General features: G+C 39.2%; 1 protein-coding gene across 6 annotated transcripts in view; it reads left to right on the top strand.

The window, feature by feature from the left end:
* Positions 1-17086, top strand: part of LOC106095667 (ras-related protein Rab-27A) — a 60517-nt gene that overhangs the window by 40692 nt on the left and 2739 nt on the right. For all 6 annotated transcript variants that reach the window (XM_059366510.1, XM_013262955.2, XM_013262954.2 and 3 more), the window contains one exon: positions 11816-12247. In XM_059366510.1, coding sequence (XP_059222493.1) covers positions 12086-12247 — 162 coding nt within the window. In that variant the 5' untranslated portion in view covers positions 11816-12085. The remainder of the gene's footprint in view (positions 1-11815; positions 12248-17086) is intronic.

Here is a 17086-nt window from a genome sequence, read left to right as displayed (position 1 = left end):
TGCACTCACCTACCGCGCTTTTTCCAATTTTCATTATTATCCAAAATTTAGGATGAAGTACAGAAGAAGGATGGTGATGAGTATGAAGACATTAAATATACTCCTGGGGGCATTACAATGTGATTGTCAAATCCATGCGCCAATTCCAGGGTAGTGCCAACGACAACAATAGGGACACCTTCCCTCGAGGGGGCGTTTTGGATCGCTAGGGGATTGAGGGGCCATTCTCCCAGAAACGGACTTCAGAATCTCGTTCCTGGGCTCAGAGCAGGGAGGGGGTTGCGCCCTAGTTCTGAGCATTTTCCCCCAAATTTCGTCATTTGTATTGTAACACCTCGAAATATATACAATTAATATTCTCAATCGTCTGAGTATTCCAAGTCAATCTAGCCATATCGGTACGTTTGTCTAAGATTATGAAGACAAAAATTGATGAAAGGCAAAATTTCTATGAGATGTTTTCTAAAGACTATAAATGGTATATTCATTTAGTCATTCCGTTTACAACACATCGAAATATCAACTTCCGACCCTACAAAGTATGCATATTCGGATCGTCGTAATATTTTGAGAAAATTAAACGATGTCCGTGTGTCTGTCCGTCACTCTACAGCCTTCAAAAATTGAGATATTAAGCTGAAATTTGGCACAGAGACATCTTTATGATGCACGCTGGTTAGGTTCTTAACAGGTAAAATCGGATCATATTTGAATATAGCTGCTATATAGACCGATCTGCCGATAAAGGATCTGAAGCACCTAAATGCTTTATTTTTTATCCGATTTCGCTGAAATTTGAAACAGTAAGTAGTTTTAGGCTTCCCAACATCTGATCCAAATATGGTTCAGATTGGACTTTATTTAGATATAGCTGTCGTATAGACCGATCGGCCGATAAAGGGTCTGAAGTTCATAAAAGCTATATTTATTACCCGATTTCGCTGATATTTAAAACAGTGGTGTATTTTAAGCCCCTCAATATCCGACAAAAATATGGTTCAGACCGGACTATATTTAGATATAGTTGTCATATAGACCGATTTACCGATAAGGGGTCTGAAGCCCATAAGAGCTGTATTTATTACCCGATTTCGCTGAAATTTTAAACATTGAGTAGCTTTAGGCCTCCCAACATCCGACAAAAATATGGTTCAGATTGGACTATGTTTAGATATAGCTGTCATATAGACCGATATGCCGATTAAGGGTCTGACGCCCATTAAAGCTTTAATTATTACCTGATTTCACTGAAATGTGCATCAGTGAGTTGTTTTAAGCCTCGCGCCATCTGACCCAGATATTGTAAACATCGGGCGATATTTAGATAAGCCGTCACATAGACCGATATTCCGATTAAGGGTCTGAAGCCCATAAAAGCAGCATTTATTTCCCTATTTCGTTGAAATTTGAAATAGTGAGTTATTTTAAGCCTCCCGACATCCGACCCAAATATGAATCAGATCAGACTATACAGATATAGCTGTTATATAGACCGAAGTTCTAATTTTTGGTCTTAGTCCAAAAAAAAAAAAAAAATGATTTCTTGCCTGATTTGGCTGAAACTGTAATTTGTATATGAATTATCGGGGCTTGAATAAAATATGATCGAGGCCAGCCTCTATTTAGATATACCTATAGGATGATTTTTATTCCACCACCTTCGTGGTGGTATCCAAAGTTCGGAGTTAACACGTTTTTATAGCCTCCACCATAGGTTAGGGGTATACTAATTTCGTCATTCTGTTTGTAACTCCTCGAAATATTCGTCTAAGACCCCATAAAGTATATATATTCTTGATCGTCACGACATTTTAAGTCGAACTTGCCATGTCCGTCCGTCTGTCTGTCGAAAGCACGCTAACTTTCGAAGGAGTAAAGCTAGCTGCTTGAAATTTTGCACAAATACTTCTTATTAGTGTAGGTCGGTAGGTATTGTAAATGGGCTACATCTGCCATATAAACCGACATGGGGTCTTGACTTCTTGAGCCTCTAGAGGACGCAATTATTATCCGATTTGGCTGAAATTTGGCATGAGGTGTTTTGTTATGACTTTCAACAACTGTAGTAAGAATGGTTCAAATCGGTCCATAACCTGATATAGCTGCCATATAAACCGATCTGGGGTCTTGACTTTTTGAGCCTCTAGAGGGAGCAATTCTTATCCGAGTTAGATGAAATATTGCATGACGTGTTTTGTTATGACTTTCAACAACTGTGCTAAGAATAGTCCAAATCGGTTCATTCCCTGATATAGCTGGCATATCAACCGATCTTGAATCTTGACTTCTTGAGCCGCTAGAGGGCGCAATTCTTATCCGATTTGGCTGAAATTTTGAACGAGGTGTTTTGTAATGACTTCCAACAATTGTGCTTAATATGGCGCAAATCGTTATATTACCTGATATAGCTGCCATATAAACCGATCTGGGGTCTTGACTTCTTGAGCCACTAGAGGGTGCAATTATTATCCGATTTAGCTGAAATTTTGTAGAACAGTCATGAGAGAGACCTTTAACATATGTGTCGAAAATAGCATGAATCGGTTTATAGCCTAATGCAGCTTTCCTATAAACCGATCTCCCTATTTTACTTCTCAGCTCCTAAAGTGCACAATTCTTACTGGATTTGGCTGAAATGATGGCTTCTACTATGGTCTCCAAAAGTCAGTTGAATGAACCATAACTTGATATTGTTCCACTAACATAGCAATTCTTTTCTTTTATCCTTTGTTTGCCTAAAAAGAGATGCCGTGGTTAGAGATCGACAAATGCGATCCATGGTGGTGGGTATATAAAATTCGGCCCGGCCGAACTTAGCACGCTTTTACTTGTTACTTGATTTTGTTGAAACATTTTGTTTCTATTTGGTCCAGAGTCGGAGTCGAGGTAATATTTTCGACTCCAACTTCAGGGAAAATTGCTCGACCCAGATTCCAGGGCTCCCACTCTGCAGCCCTTGCCACAACCCCGCCATTGATTATCCGACCATGGTACCAACTTAGCTACGGGGGGGATTTTAATTGGGAATATCATAAATGAAATATAAGCCCAATTATTTCTCTCTGAGTTTCTTCTATTTGCTTAAAAATGTTTACCATTTAATGTAAACATTTTGAACCTCCATCCATCCATCCATATTTCGTGTACGTTTGTGTTGTTAAATCTTTGCCATAACATTTTATCCTTATAAGCATATAAATGAAGTCAATTTACCTTAAAATCATATTAAAATCCATTTCAGACATGTTTCCCTTCATTGGAAGTTGCTTGTATATTGAAAGCCAATAAAAATGGCATATGTTTTGGAGAAAGAAGAACATTAAAACTCCATGTTAAGCCTTATATATATGCACATAAAGATGTATGATTTTATTTTTATTCTTTGCACATTGTAAATGTTAGAAAAACAAGCAGTGAGTGTGTGTGTGTAAAACCAAAGGGAAAAGCATCTGAAGTAGCCCGGGTGAAGAGTCTTAAAATATGCGAATTTTAAAAAATGTATTGCCTGTACCCTTTTAAAAATAAAATTGATAAATATTAGCAAAAAATATGTTTTAAGAATAGGAATTCTTCATGTCGTCTTTTTTGCATTTTTTTCATTGCATATTGGAAATAGCCCCTTAACCATGTACCTCTTAAGGGCACAGATGTCCATGAATTCCTTTCACAAAATTCTTTTCCATTCTACATGAGCAACCTCTTTTGATTTTCATGGAATGCTTTTGAAAAGGGTATTCCTAAAAGCTTCTTATCACTCACTCTGTCATTTCCTGGTATGGCATCTTGGTTCTGTTTAAAGGAATTTTTTAGGTTTAAGTGGCCAATGCCAATGATATGAAAGGAAATATCAAACGTTATAAGCATTGCCTGCAAGTGGCGAAGTCCTTTTAAGAAAGCCAACAAATACCATAGAAAAGCGAGACCTCTTCGAAATGGATAAGTAAATATGAAAAGTGATTTTCAGGAAAGATATTAAAACGAACTTCTTTTTAAATTTTACTTTTGAATTGTATGGGACAATCCTGGCCTCAGAATCACTTTCTGATTCGATTTAGCCATGTCCTTCGGTCTGTCCGTCTGTCCATGTTAATTGTGTAAAAACTACAGGGCGCCATTTTCATCCGATCGTCTTCAAATTTGGTACGTAGATTATTTTCGGCCTGGAGACGAAGCATATTGAAATTCGAAAAAATCCGTTTAGATTTGGATATAGCTTCCATATATATTTTCGTCCGATTTGCAGTAATAGTGCAATAAAATGGTCATTTGTTAACCCATTCTTACGAAATTTGGCAGGAAGAATTTTCCTTTGACTTTCGCCATTCCTGGTGAATTTCATAGAAATCGGTTCAGATTTAGATATAGCTCCCATTTATATGTTCGTCCGATTTGCAGTAATAATGCAATAAAATGGTAATTTTTTAACCGATTCTCTTGAAATTTGGTACGAAGGATTTTCTCTTAACTTTCCACATTACTGGTGAATTTCATAGAAATCGGTTCAGATTTAGATAAAGCTGTCATATATGTATATCGCCCGATTTTCACTTCTAGAGCCACTGCAAGCGCATTTATTGACCAACATTGCCAAAACTTTGTACAACGCTTTCCACATCAACTACCACAATATCTGAGAAGTTTGCACCAAATCGGTTTAGATTTGGATATAGCTCCCATATATTTTTGTCCGATTTTGGGAAATATTGCAATAAAGTGCTCATTTGTTAAGCGTAGTTGAACATATTTGCTCTAAATTTGGTTTAGAATTAGATATAGCTTCCACATTGTACTTAGAGGGTAGGTGTAGGGTATTATACAGTCGTCACCGCCCGACTTTTGCCCTTCCTTACTGGTTTATTTTTTTGAAGGGCAGACAACAGTAATGAAAAGCATATGATCCACTTTGAACACTTTCTGTTGAACCTCTCACGCTCTATTTCTTTGTTCGGGTTGGCTTTGCTATTCAAACAATTTATATCGCCCAATAGATGGCGCTGAATTTGTTGTTGGTGACTATTTTTGAATTCAATCGAATTTCCACTTTTTTGGGCCTATCTAATGTCACCGTTGCGTATGGGTAAGCATCTTGGGCTTACCCATGGTATAAATATCAGAAAAAATGTCATTATTAGATATTCCTTCAATAATAGTTGCGACAACTGTGAATAAATATCCATTTAAGACTTCAGAACCCGAAACTTACGGCCTAGACCACTTACTTTTTTTTTGTATACCTTTTTTCTTTTATACCACTTTGAACACTTTCTGCTGAACCTTTCGCGCTCTATTTCTTTGTTCGGGTTGTCTTAGCTATTCAAATAATGTATATTCCCCAACAGATGGCGCTGAATTTGTTGTTGGTGACTATTTTTTAATTCAATCGAATTTCCACTTTTGCCGGCCTATCTAATGTCACCCTTGCATATGGGTAAGCATCTTCGGCTTACCAATGGCATAAATATCAACACAAATTTTCATCACTGGATATTCCTTCAATAATAGTTGCGACAACTGCGAATAAATATCCATTTAAGACTTCAGTACCCAAAACTTACGGTCTAGACCACTTACTTTTTTTTTTCTTTTTATACCCTCCATCATAGGATAAAGGGTAAACTAATTTCGTCATTCCGTTTGTGACACATCAAAATATTCATCTGAGACCCAACAAAGTATATATGCATATTCTTGGTCTTCTGGACATTCTAAGTCGATTTACCCATGTCCGTTCGTCTGTCCGTCCGTTAGTCTGTGGAATGCACACTTACTTTCGATGGGATATCGCTAAACGCTTGAAAGTTTGCACAATTATTTCCTATTAGTGTAGGTCAGTTGGAATTGTAAATGGGTTATATCGGTCCATGTTTTGATATAGCTGCCATTAAACCGATCTTGGATCTTGACTTTTTTATAATCTAAACGTGTTGTCACTCGATTCGTTCGCCAAGTCATTGAGCAACAGCTATTTTCCCTTTATAGAATTAGCTGTTTTCAATGATTTGGCGAAAGAATCGAGTGACAACAAGTAAAAAGGCGTTAAGTTCGGCCGGGCCGAACATCCTTGTCGTACCCTATACGACACGGATGTCGAAAAGCCTAACATAAGTCACTATTTCAAATTTCAACGAAATCGGATTATCAATGTGCCTTTTATGGGGCCAAGACTTTAAATCGTGATATCGTGATATCGTGATATATATATGACAACTATTGGGTTGCCCAAAAAGTAATTGCGGATTTTTTAAAAGAAAGTAAATGCATTTTTAATAAAACTTAGAATGAACTTTAATAAATATACTTTTTTTACACTTTTTTTCTAAAGCAAGCTAAAGGTAACAGCTGATAACTGATAGAAGAATGCAATTACAGAGTCACAAGCTGTGAAAAAATTTGTCAACGCCGACTATATGAAAAATCCGCAATTACTTTTTGGGCAACCCAATACATCCAAATCTGAACCCATCTAGGCCAAATTGAAGAAGAATATATAAGGACCTAACATAATTCTCTGTCCCAAATTTTGGCGAAATCGGACAATAAATGTGCCTTTAATAGGCCTAAGACCCTAAATCGTGACATCGGTCTATATGGCAGCTTTATCCAAATCTGGATCGATCTGAAATTGAAGAAAGATGTCGAAGGGTCTAACAAAACTCACTGTCCCAAATTTTAGCAAATTCGGATGATAAATGTGGCTTTTATGGGCCAAAGACCCTAAGGGGGCTTTATCAAGATATATTGTAGTACGATATAGCCCATCTTCAAACTTAATCTGCTTATGGACAAAAAAAAGAATCTGTGCAAAGTTTCAGCTGAATATCTCTATTTTTTAAGATTGTGATTTCAACAGACAGACGGACGGACATGGCTAGATCGTCTTAAATGTTTATGCTGATCAAGAATATATATACTTTATAGGGTCGGAAATGGATATTTCAATGTGTTCGATGTTGAGCTTTCAACTATTCATTCAAACTTGCTCCACTACGGGTTTACTGCTCCCAAATACCTTTTATATGAATCTCATATAGCTATGATCGAGTAATGTTCTCATTTTGGCGGCTTTTTGGGGGTGCGGTGACCCCTAATTATCTGAACCCCTTTTTTATGTCATATTCGTAGTCTACTGCCGAATACCTTTCATTTGAGTCCTATATTGATATGTACGTCCAATACGTCTGTTTGAGGGAATTTTGGCGTTGGACGACTCCTTGGATACTTGAACCTAATTTTGAATATGACATTCGTAATCTACTCTCAATACCATTCATTTGGTACTTATATTGTCTCGATCGTTCTACTTTTGATTTTGGGTGGCGTTTTTGGGGTAACGAGGGAGCGTTCGCCACCTTCCGAAATCAACAAATTATAAAGCCTATTCTTCTTTCCTGGTCATATTCTTAATCTACTCCCGTATACCTTTCATTTGAGTCCCATATTGTCATTATCGTCTAATCAACCTATTTTAGGGGGTTTTGGGGTTGGGGCGGCTCCCCAGTTACTTGGATCCAATTTTTAATATGAAATTCATAGTCTTCTCCTGAATACCTTTCATTTGAGTCCCGATAGGTCCACTTTTATTTTTAGGTCGTACTTTTGGGGTAAGGGGAAGGGTCCGCCCCACTTCGTATATCAAAAAATTTAACTGCCTATTGTTCCTTTCAGATCACTCCCCACAATCTGTGATAATTTTAGGAAAATCGGTTCAGCCGTTTATGATTCTATACGGAACAAACAAACTTATCTACCCACAAATAAACAAACGAACATACAAACAAAAACAAATTCATTTTCATATATATAGATAGATAGATTGTTTCTTTATAAAAGTACCCAACTCTGAATTAATTGTAAAGGTATTACTACCAAGTGCCATTTTGTACTAACAAAACAAAGTGGAATCGAAATACTAATAACTATTTTCCCTTCTTACCAACTTGCGATCGATCACTTGTTCACCAGCGTTAAATCGTTAAGGTTTTCTTCTCTTTAATTATTCTTCTCTTTCACTTTAGCTCTCTCTAATTCAAACACACTTTCTAAAATTTCGCATTTTGCCTGGGCGACGTTGTCATCATCCACTTTCTACATTCATTCGGTCTTACCTATTTTAATTTCAAGATTCCCCCATACCTTTTCATGTATTTCCGAAATAAATCTAACATTTTTATAAAAAAAAATTATCTTAAATAAATTATTATGAATATAATATCCAAAGAAATTCCATAACATACGATAATAAATGTTAAGCTTGTAAAAATTCGTATCCAATCAAATGCATCCATTATTCAAAGTTCATTCCGATACAGAAGCTCACAGCTTCATCACCTACGCATCAGCACAATTTACCCACACTTACCACGAATACTACTTCAAATGAATATGTTAAACTTTTCCAGTGTTTGCCAATTAACTGTGGCTCAAAGCAAAATCGAATGCAAAAATCCAGACCCTATTTGACACGTATGTTAAAAGTCACAGAAAAAGTCATAGTGCAAAATTTCAGCCGAATTAGATAAGAATTTACGCTCTCTACAGACTCAAGAAGTGTTATTGGGAGATGGGTTTACATGGGATCTATGTCAGGTTTTGGATCAATTCGGAACATACATGGTGCATCTGTTGAATGTCTTAGAAAAAGTCATAGTGCAAAATTTCAGCCGAATTGGATAAGAATTGCGCCCTCTAGAGGCTGGAGAAGTATAATCGGTATATCGGTTTATATGTGAGCTTTGTCAGGTTTTGGACCTATTCGGACCATACTTGGTACATATGTTGAATGTCATAGAAAATATCGCAAAATTTCAGCCGAATTGGATAAGAATTGCGCCCTCTAGAGGCTGAAAAAGTATAATCGGGAAATCGGTTTATATGGGAGATTTGTCAGGTTTTGGACCTATTCCGATCATACTTGGTACATATGTTGAATGTCATAAAAAAATCATATCGCAAAATTTCAGCCGAATTGAAAAAGAATTGCGCTCTCTAGAGGCTTAAGAAGTATAATCTGGAGATCGATTTATATGAGAGCTATATCTAAACATGTAACAATTTGGCCTATTTATAATCCCAACAAATCTACATCAATAAGATGTAGATGTGCAAAACCTCAAGGGACTTGCTTTACTCTTTCGAAAGCTATCGTGATTTCGACAGACGGACGGACCGAAGGACAGATCGACGGACATGGTTAGATCGACTTAAAATGTCATCTAGTATGTCTAAAATGGCAACTAGTATGCACCCATCCTATGGTGAAGGGTATAACAATGAAGATAATGATGTGAAACTTTGCTCAGATTCCTCTTTTGTCCAAAGGCAGATTGAAAGATGGGCTATATCGAACCACATCTTGATATAGCCCAAGGACTACATTTGGATATAGCTGTCATAAGAGATGTTAGCTGATAGATTTTAACTTTTTATGCCCACCATCGTAGGATAGGAGGTATATTCATTTAGTCATTCCGTTTGCAACACATCGAAATATCAATTTCCGACCCTACAAAGTATATATATTTCGGATCGTTGTAAAATTCTAAGGCGATTTAACGATGTTCTTGTGTCTGTCGGTCTGTCCGTCTATCCGTCTACCCGTCTGCCTGTCTATCCGTCTGTCCGTCCGTCTGTTGTAATCACTCTAGAGCCTTCAAAAATTGAGATATTGAGCGGAAATTTGGCACAAGTACGTCTTTTTGATGCACGCTCGTTAAGTTCTTGAATGGGCCAAATCGGACCATATTTGGATATAGCTGCTATATAGACCGATTTTCCGATAAAGGGTCTAATGCCCATAAAAACTTTATTTTTCATCCGATTTTGCTGAAATTTGCAACAGTGGGTTATTTTAAGCCTCCCGACATCTGACGCAAATATAGTTCATATCGGTTCATATTTAGATATAGCTGCCATATAGACCGATCTCCCGACAAAGGGTCTGAAACCCATAAAAGCTTTATTTATTACCCGATTTCGCTGAAATTTAAAACAGTGGATTATTTTAAGCCTCCCGACATCTGACGTAAATATGGTTTAGATCGGACTATATTTAGATATAGCTGTCATATAGACCGATCTTCCTGAAGGTCATAAAGCTTTATTTTTTATCCGATTTCGCTGAAATTGGAAACAGTGGGTTATTTTAAGCCTCGCGACATCTGACCTAAATATATTATATATATTTAGATATAGCTGCCATATAGACCGATCTCCTGATAAGGGGTCTGAAGCCCATAAAAGCTTTATTTTTACCCGAATTAGCTGAAATTTAAAACAGTGGGTTATTTTAAGCCTCTCGACACCTGACCTAAATATGGTTAAGATCGGACTTTATTTAGATATAGCTGTCATATAGACCGATCTCCCGATAAAGGGCCTGAAGGTTATAAAAGCTTTATTTTTTATCTGATTTCGTTGAATTTGGAATAGCGAGCAGTTCTAAGCCTCCTAACATCGGACTATATTTAGACACGGCTGTCATATAGACCGATCTGCCGATAAAGGGTCTGACGCCCATAAAAGCTTTATTTTTTAATCGATTTCGCTTAAATTTGAAACAGTGAGTTACTTTTAGCCTCCTGATATCCGACCTAAATATGGTTCAGATCGGATTATATTTGGATATAGCTGACATATAGACCGATCTGCCGATAAAGGCTCTGAAGCCAATAAAAGCTCCATTTATTACCCGATTTCCTTGAAATTTGAAACAGTGAGTAGGTTAAGACCTCCCAACATCAGACCTAAATTTGGTTCAGATTGGACTATATTTAGATATAGTTGCCATATATACCAATCTGCCGATAAAGGGTCTGAAGCCCATAAAAGCTTTATTTATTACCAGATTTCGCTGAAATTTGAAACAGTGAGTTTTTCTGAGCCTCACGATATCCGACCTTAATATTGTTCAAATCAGTTTATAGTTGGATATATCTGCTAAAGAGACCAATATTTTGTTCTACAAAATTGAATAGTGACATATATATTAGACCACTCAATGTCGAATTTGTGTGCTTAAGTTATCCAATTTTCACCGGATTGTGACGAAATGGGATTTACATATATACCCGAAGTGGTGGGTATCCAAAGTTCGGCCAGGCCGAACTTAATGCCGTTTTACTTGTTTCTTACTAGGAAATAGCAAAAGGTAGAATAACAAGACCCAACGAGGTATTCGAAAGGCTTGCTTCTACCATTGCACAGCATAATAATAAGTGAATAGGTGGCAGCATGTAATCTTTTGGTGGTATCGCAATCTGATGAGCCCTCTGGTAAAGGGCGAAATCGCGATCATTGCAGCCCGCCCCTGATACATTTACAACACCACAATTGCTGAGACTCTTTAAAGGATTTTAGTTGTTTTGTTTTTTCGTAGAAGCAAGAAATAAAAACTAATTGGTCTAAGCTAGTTAATGCAACAACAAATAGAAAAAAAAAAAATTTTACAAAATTTTATAAAAATCTTATTTATACAGAAAATTTTTCAAAAATTATTTTTTTTTAATTTCTTCCTCATTTTTTTTTCTATAGAAAATTTTGTCAAAATTTAATTTTACCCAAAATTTTCTCGAAGTTTTTCCTTGTAGAAAATTTGGTTAAATCTTAACTTCATTCGAAATTTGCGTCTTCAGCCACTGTATTGTCTGCCTCAGCAGCACAGTTTCGCCAAAGTCATTGTCCTTTTCTGTGGCAGACAGACAGTATTGTTTGCTTTACAGTTCTCGCATGTCGTCCCTATTACGAAGCTAAATTGTTTAATGATACTATCTGATGATGGGTGTTTTACTTCTTTTCTTCTTCATTTGTTCTCTTCTAGCAACCATCGCCATTATCATTCATTCATTCAACATTTGGGTGTAGGAATCGTTGCGCCAAAAGGACAAGCAACAGTTGTTGGTGTTTTTGTTAACGGCAAGAGAGAAAAGGAGACCGTTAAAAAGTTTGTTTTACATATCCATTTGTGGTTGTCATCGGAAACGGAAATCCCACAGACGAATCATTTTGCACAGTCACATTTGCAGCTATACTCCCAGTTTCCCAAGTCCTTAGACCTCTGCACCAACAACAACAACACGAGGACATCAGCATGTCATTGCCAAACAATATTGATTATGACTACCTAATGAAATTTCTAGCATTGGGTGATTCGGGTGTGGGAAAGACGAGCTTTCTGTATCAGTACACAGATGGTCGGTTTCATTCGCAGTTCATATCAACAGTTGGCATAGATTTCCGGGAGAAACGCTTGGTGAGTATGAGGAAAAAACTGGAGGAGTAGTAAATGTAATTGGATGATTTTTTTTTTAATTTAAAGGGGATGATTGTGAAATGGCTGAGTACAATGAAATTGGGAAATAATGCAGTAAATGTTGGGAAAGTTAATTATCCGATTCTAATTTTGCTCTGAGAGACTTTTGATTGCAAATTGCAAATTTTGCCCATGAACATTCCACTAAGGAACAGGAGCAAACTTCTCACATATCAATGAGTGCAATTCGATTCAAGTTTAAGCTCAATGATAAGGGCCCTCCTTTTTATAGCCGTATCCGAACGGCGTGCCGAAGTGGACCCCTCATGGGAGAGAAGTTTTACATGGCATAGTAGCTCACAAATGTTGCCAGCATTAGGAGGGGAAAACCACCGCTGAAAATTATTTCTGATGGTCTCGCCAGGATTCGAACCCAGGCGTTCAGCGTCATAGGCAGACATGCTAACCTCTGCGCTACGGTGGCCTTTGATAGAAATATATTTGATTACTTTACTTTAATTGGCTGTGATAGAAATTTTGTCCCACTAGTCGAACTCGATCTTCTGCGTTTCTTTTCCAATCTCTGACACTAAATTTCGAAATGTCTTTCACCACTTGAACTTTCCATCGGAGTTTGGAAGAAGATTTGGTGGTAGATATCTTCAAATTTTTTCGTTGAGGCAGATGTTTAGCCTATCGCAGATGTCATCAATGGATGCCATGATTGTACAATCGTCCACACATGATGCGATCTCTACACCGTCTGGTGGAGGTGGAATGGAGCATAGGTAGCGATTAAACAGTGCCGGAGATATCACCCCGCCTTGGGGAACTCCCTGTTTCAGGCTACGGTGCTTGCATTTCTTATTCTTAAATTCCACAAATGACTGGCGACCACACAGATAATTCGCGACTCAGTGTTTCCGGTCTGGCTGGAAGGACGTCTTGGCGATGTTCTCAAATAGTTTGGCATGGCTGACCGAATGCCTTCGATAGGTCCAGTGCCATGAGGACCGTCCCATCACATGGACTGGGCTGATTGAAGCCACGCAAATGTGTGCGGTGATGGCATGCATTCTTCTAAATCCATACTGATGCCCGGCGAATGGAAATTCTCTAACATGGCTCGGGAGGAGTAGTGCCTCAAGCGTCTTGGCTGCAGGTGAGAGTAGAGAGATCATTCTGTATGACTCCCCCTTTCTCGGATCCTTTCCAGACTTCAGTAGCGGGATCACTCTGCCAATTTTCCAGACATCGGCCACTATAAGAGTGTTCAAAGACAGTTTGAGGACAGTCGTAAGGTACTAAAGTCCAGGTAGATCCAGGTTCTTCAGCATCAGTGTAGAGATTTCGTCGGGGTCCAGCGCCTTGGATGTCTTGACGTCACGGATGACATTCGTAACTTCGCCCACTGCAAACTCTGATGGCTGTCCATCGGCTCGGAGACCACGGATACGACGAAAGGCTTTCCTCCTAGCCCTGTCACTCTCGGGCTGCACAATGAACTGACGGTTGAACAACCTGGCACATCTCTTCGAATCAGTCATAGTTACGTCGCCAAAAGTGACTGATGTCCTGTCATCCCCTCTACCGGGGTACGGAGTGACTTAACAGTAGACCACAGCTTGCCTACACCGGTACCTAAGTTACATTTCTCCTAGTCCTTCAAGTTCCGCTTATGTTTGTTGACTACCCTGTTTATTTCCAGATTCAACTCGCTGATTCTGGGTTAAGTGGGGTCCGTACAACGAAACCCTTCACCCTCTTCGGCGAGTACCGCTGCCTGTGGTGGGAAATTGGGGCGCACTTGGGGTATTCGACCGGCTGGTATAAAGTGATTGAGTGATTGCTGCGTTAATGATGTTTCGGAATTTCCTCTCGGCAACTAGCACTTTCGAGGGGGAGTGCCAGTTTACTAAAGCGGCGACTAGTGTACTCTCTGAAGTTCACCAATCGGCTTTTTCTGATTGATAAACGTCCGGCGCTCAGAGATTATGAAGTCGGGTGCTCGGTCGATGGTGAGAATTATGGGGTGGTCTGATCGCAAAGAAATATCGGGATCGGAGAAATGTCGGATGTTGGAGATCAGGTGATGCAATGGAAATGTCTAGGAAGCTGCTTCATATCCTCTCAATCCTAGTGGGGGCATCCTCATTTACCGTGCAAAACTTGGAGTTTTTAATCTGCCCTGCCAATGCCCCGCTGGTCGTTACCTAGGGGAGAATGCCATGAAACGTTAAACCAGAACCAGAAGATTGTGGCCAGACAGTAGCCAACTTATGTCGGGCTTGTACGCTTGGCCATTAACTGGGTCACAACTGCCAACTGGCGGTATATACACGTTGTATAGCTCTATCTCGGTAGTACCGGTATCCCCACTGCTATCCTCATGCACTCCATGTTGAGGTCGCTAGCGCCAGGTGCAGGCGAGATGGGTCTATACTGCAAGGAATGGTCTATCACACTATCAAGGCCATTCTCCAGCTCCATTCCTTAAGCGATCCTTACATAGCACATTGTATATGTGACAACTGTGCAAGCTGCAGTCGTTTGACAGCTTTGTCTCCTGAATCGCTGCAACCAATATGTTCTTCCGACCCATAAAATCCACTATCTCGTCGATCTTACCTCTAAGACCATTTCAACTCAATTGTGAGAAAGATACACTTACCGTCACTGGCCTGGCAATATTGGGGCTGGGATGCTGCTGTAGCGTATATTGTCGCATAGGAGAGGTCGGGGGATGTCACACAGTCCGACGGCGAGGACGCATAAGGCTACGACGACGACGCTTGTGACTCACTGCTGTCTATGTTCGCACAGCACCTTGCAACATATTCAGTGCGACTATACGCCTGTAGTGACCCAAGGCCAGAGCAAAATCAGAAATGCACCTACTCCTTGCATCGGTTACACCTCATCTACATCGACCGATAATGGAGGCGGTTCTGGCAAACAGAACAGAACCAGGGTCCGGGTTTTTTTTTTCAATCCCGGCACGGACCTAAAACGTGCGGAGAAGGCACTCCGAGATCTGTCTCTACCATAACGAAAAAAGGACGAACACGTACACTGAGGTGACTAGCTTCTCATACAGCGAAGTTAACCTGGAGACAAAATGCATCATTCTATCATGCCTCGTGTCATGGCAGAAAAACTTTTCGTTGGAGTCCCATATTACCGCAAACGGCCAACATTAGTATTGTGTGTTTTTATACCCTCCACCATAAGATGGCGGGTATACTAATTTTGTTATTCCGTTTGTAACACCTTGAAATATGCGTCTAAGACCCCATAGAGTATATATATTCTTGATCGTCTCGACGTCCTTAGTCGATCTACCCATGTCCGTCCGTCTGTCGAAATCACGATAGCGGTCGAACGCGTAGAGCTAGCCGCTTGAAACTTTGCACAGATACTTTATATTAATGTAGGTCATTAAGGATTGCAAATGGGCCATATCGGTTGAGATTTGGATATAGCTCCCATATAAACCGATCTCCTGATTTGATTTCCTGAGCCCCTCGAAGCCTCAATTTTCATCCGATTTGGCAGAAATTTTGCACATAGTGTTTTGTTATGACTTTCAACAATTGTGCAAAGTACGGTCGAAATTGGTCAAGAACCTGATATAGCTCCCATATAAACCGATCTCCTGATTTGACTTCTTGAGCCTCTGAAAGCCTCAATTTTCATCTGATTTGGCTGAAATTTTGCACATGGTATTCTATTATGACTCCCAACAACGAAGCCAAGTACGGTCGAAATCTGTCAAGAACCTGATATAGATCCCATATAAACCGATCTCCTGTTTTGACTTCTTGAGCCCCTGAAAGCCTCAATTTTCATCCGATTTGGCTGAAATTTTGCACATAGTGTTCTGTTATGACTTCTAATAACTGTGCAAAGTACGGTCGAAATCGGTCAATAACCTGATATAGCTCCCATATAAACCGATCTCCCGATTTTACTTCTTGAGCCCCTGAAAACCTCAATTTTCATTCGATTTGGCTGAAATTTGGCACATGGTATTCTATTATGACTCCCAACAACGGAGATAAGTACGGTCCAAATCGGTCTATAACTTGATACAGCTCCCATATAAACCGATCTCCCGATTTGACTTCTTGAGCCCCTGAAAGCCTCAATTTTCATCCGATTTGGCAGAAATTTGGCACATAGTGCTCTGTTATGACTTCCAACAACTGTGCAAAGTACGGTCGAAATCGGTCAATAACCTGATATAGCTCCCATATAAACCGATCTCCCGATTTTACTTCTTGAGCCCCTGAAAACCTCAATTTTCATTCGATTTGGCAGAAATTTGCACATAGTGTTCTGTTATGGCTTCCAACAACTGTGTAGTGTACGGTCGAAATCTGTCAATAACCTGATATAGTTCTCATATAAACCGATCTCCCGATTTTACTTCTTGAGCCACTGGAAGCCTCAATTTTCATCCGATTTGGCCGAAATTTTGCACATGGTATTCTATTATGACTCCCAACAACGGAGCCAAGTACGGTCGAAATGTGTCAAGAACCTGATATATGTAGATCCCTTATAAACCGATCTCCTGATTTGACTTCTTGAGCCCCTGAAAGCCTCAATTTTCATCCGATTTGGCTGAAATTTTAAACATAGTGTTCTGTTATGACTTCTAATAACTGATCAAAGTACGGTCGAAATCGGTCAATAACCTGATATAGCTCCTTTGTAACCGATCTCCCGATTTGACTTCTTGAGCCCCTGAAAGCCTCAATTTTCATCCGATTTGGCTGAAATTTTGCACATAGTGTTCTGTTATGACTTCTAATAACTGTGCAAAGTACGGTCGAA

The sequence above is a fragment of the Stomoxys calcitrans genome, chromosome 4 (genome assembly GCF_963082655.1).
Source record: "Stomoxys calcitrans chromosome 4, idStoCalc2.1, whole genome shotgun sequence".
Taxonomy (NCBI): Eukaryota; Metazoa; Arthropoda; class Insecta; order Diptera; family Muscidae; genus Stomoxys; species Stomoxys calcitrans.
The sequence above is the reverse complement of the archived record's forward strand: the minus strand, read 5'-3'. Positions and strand labels throughout refer to the sequence as shown.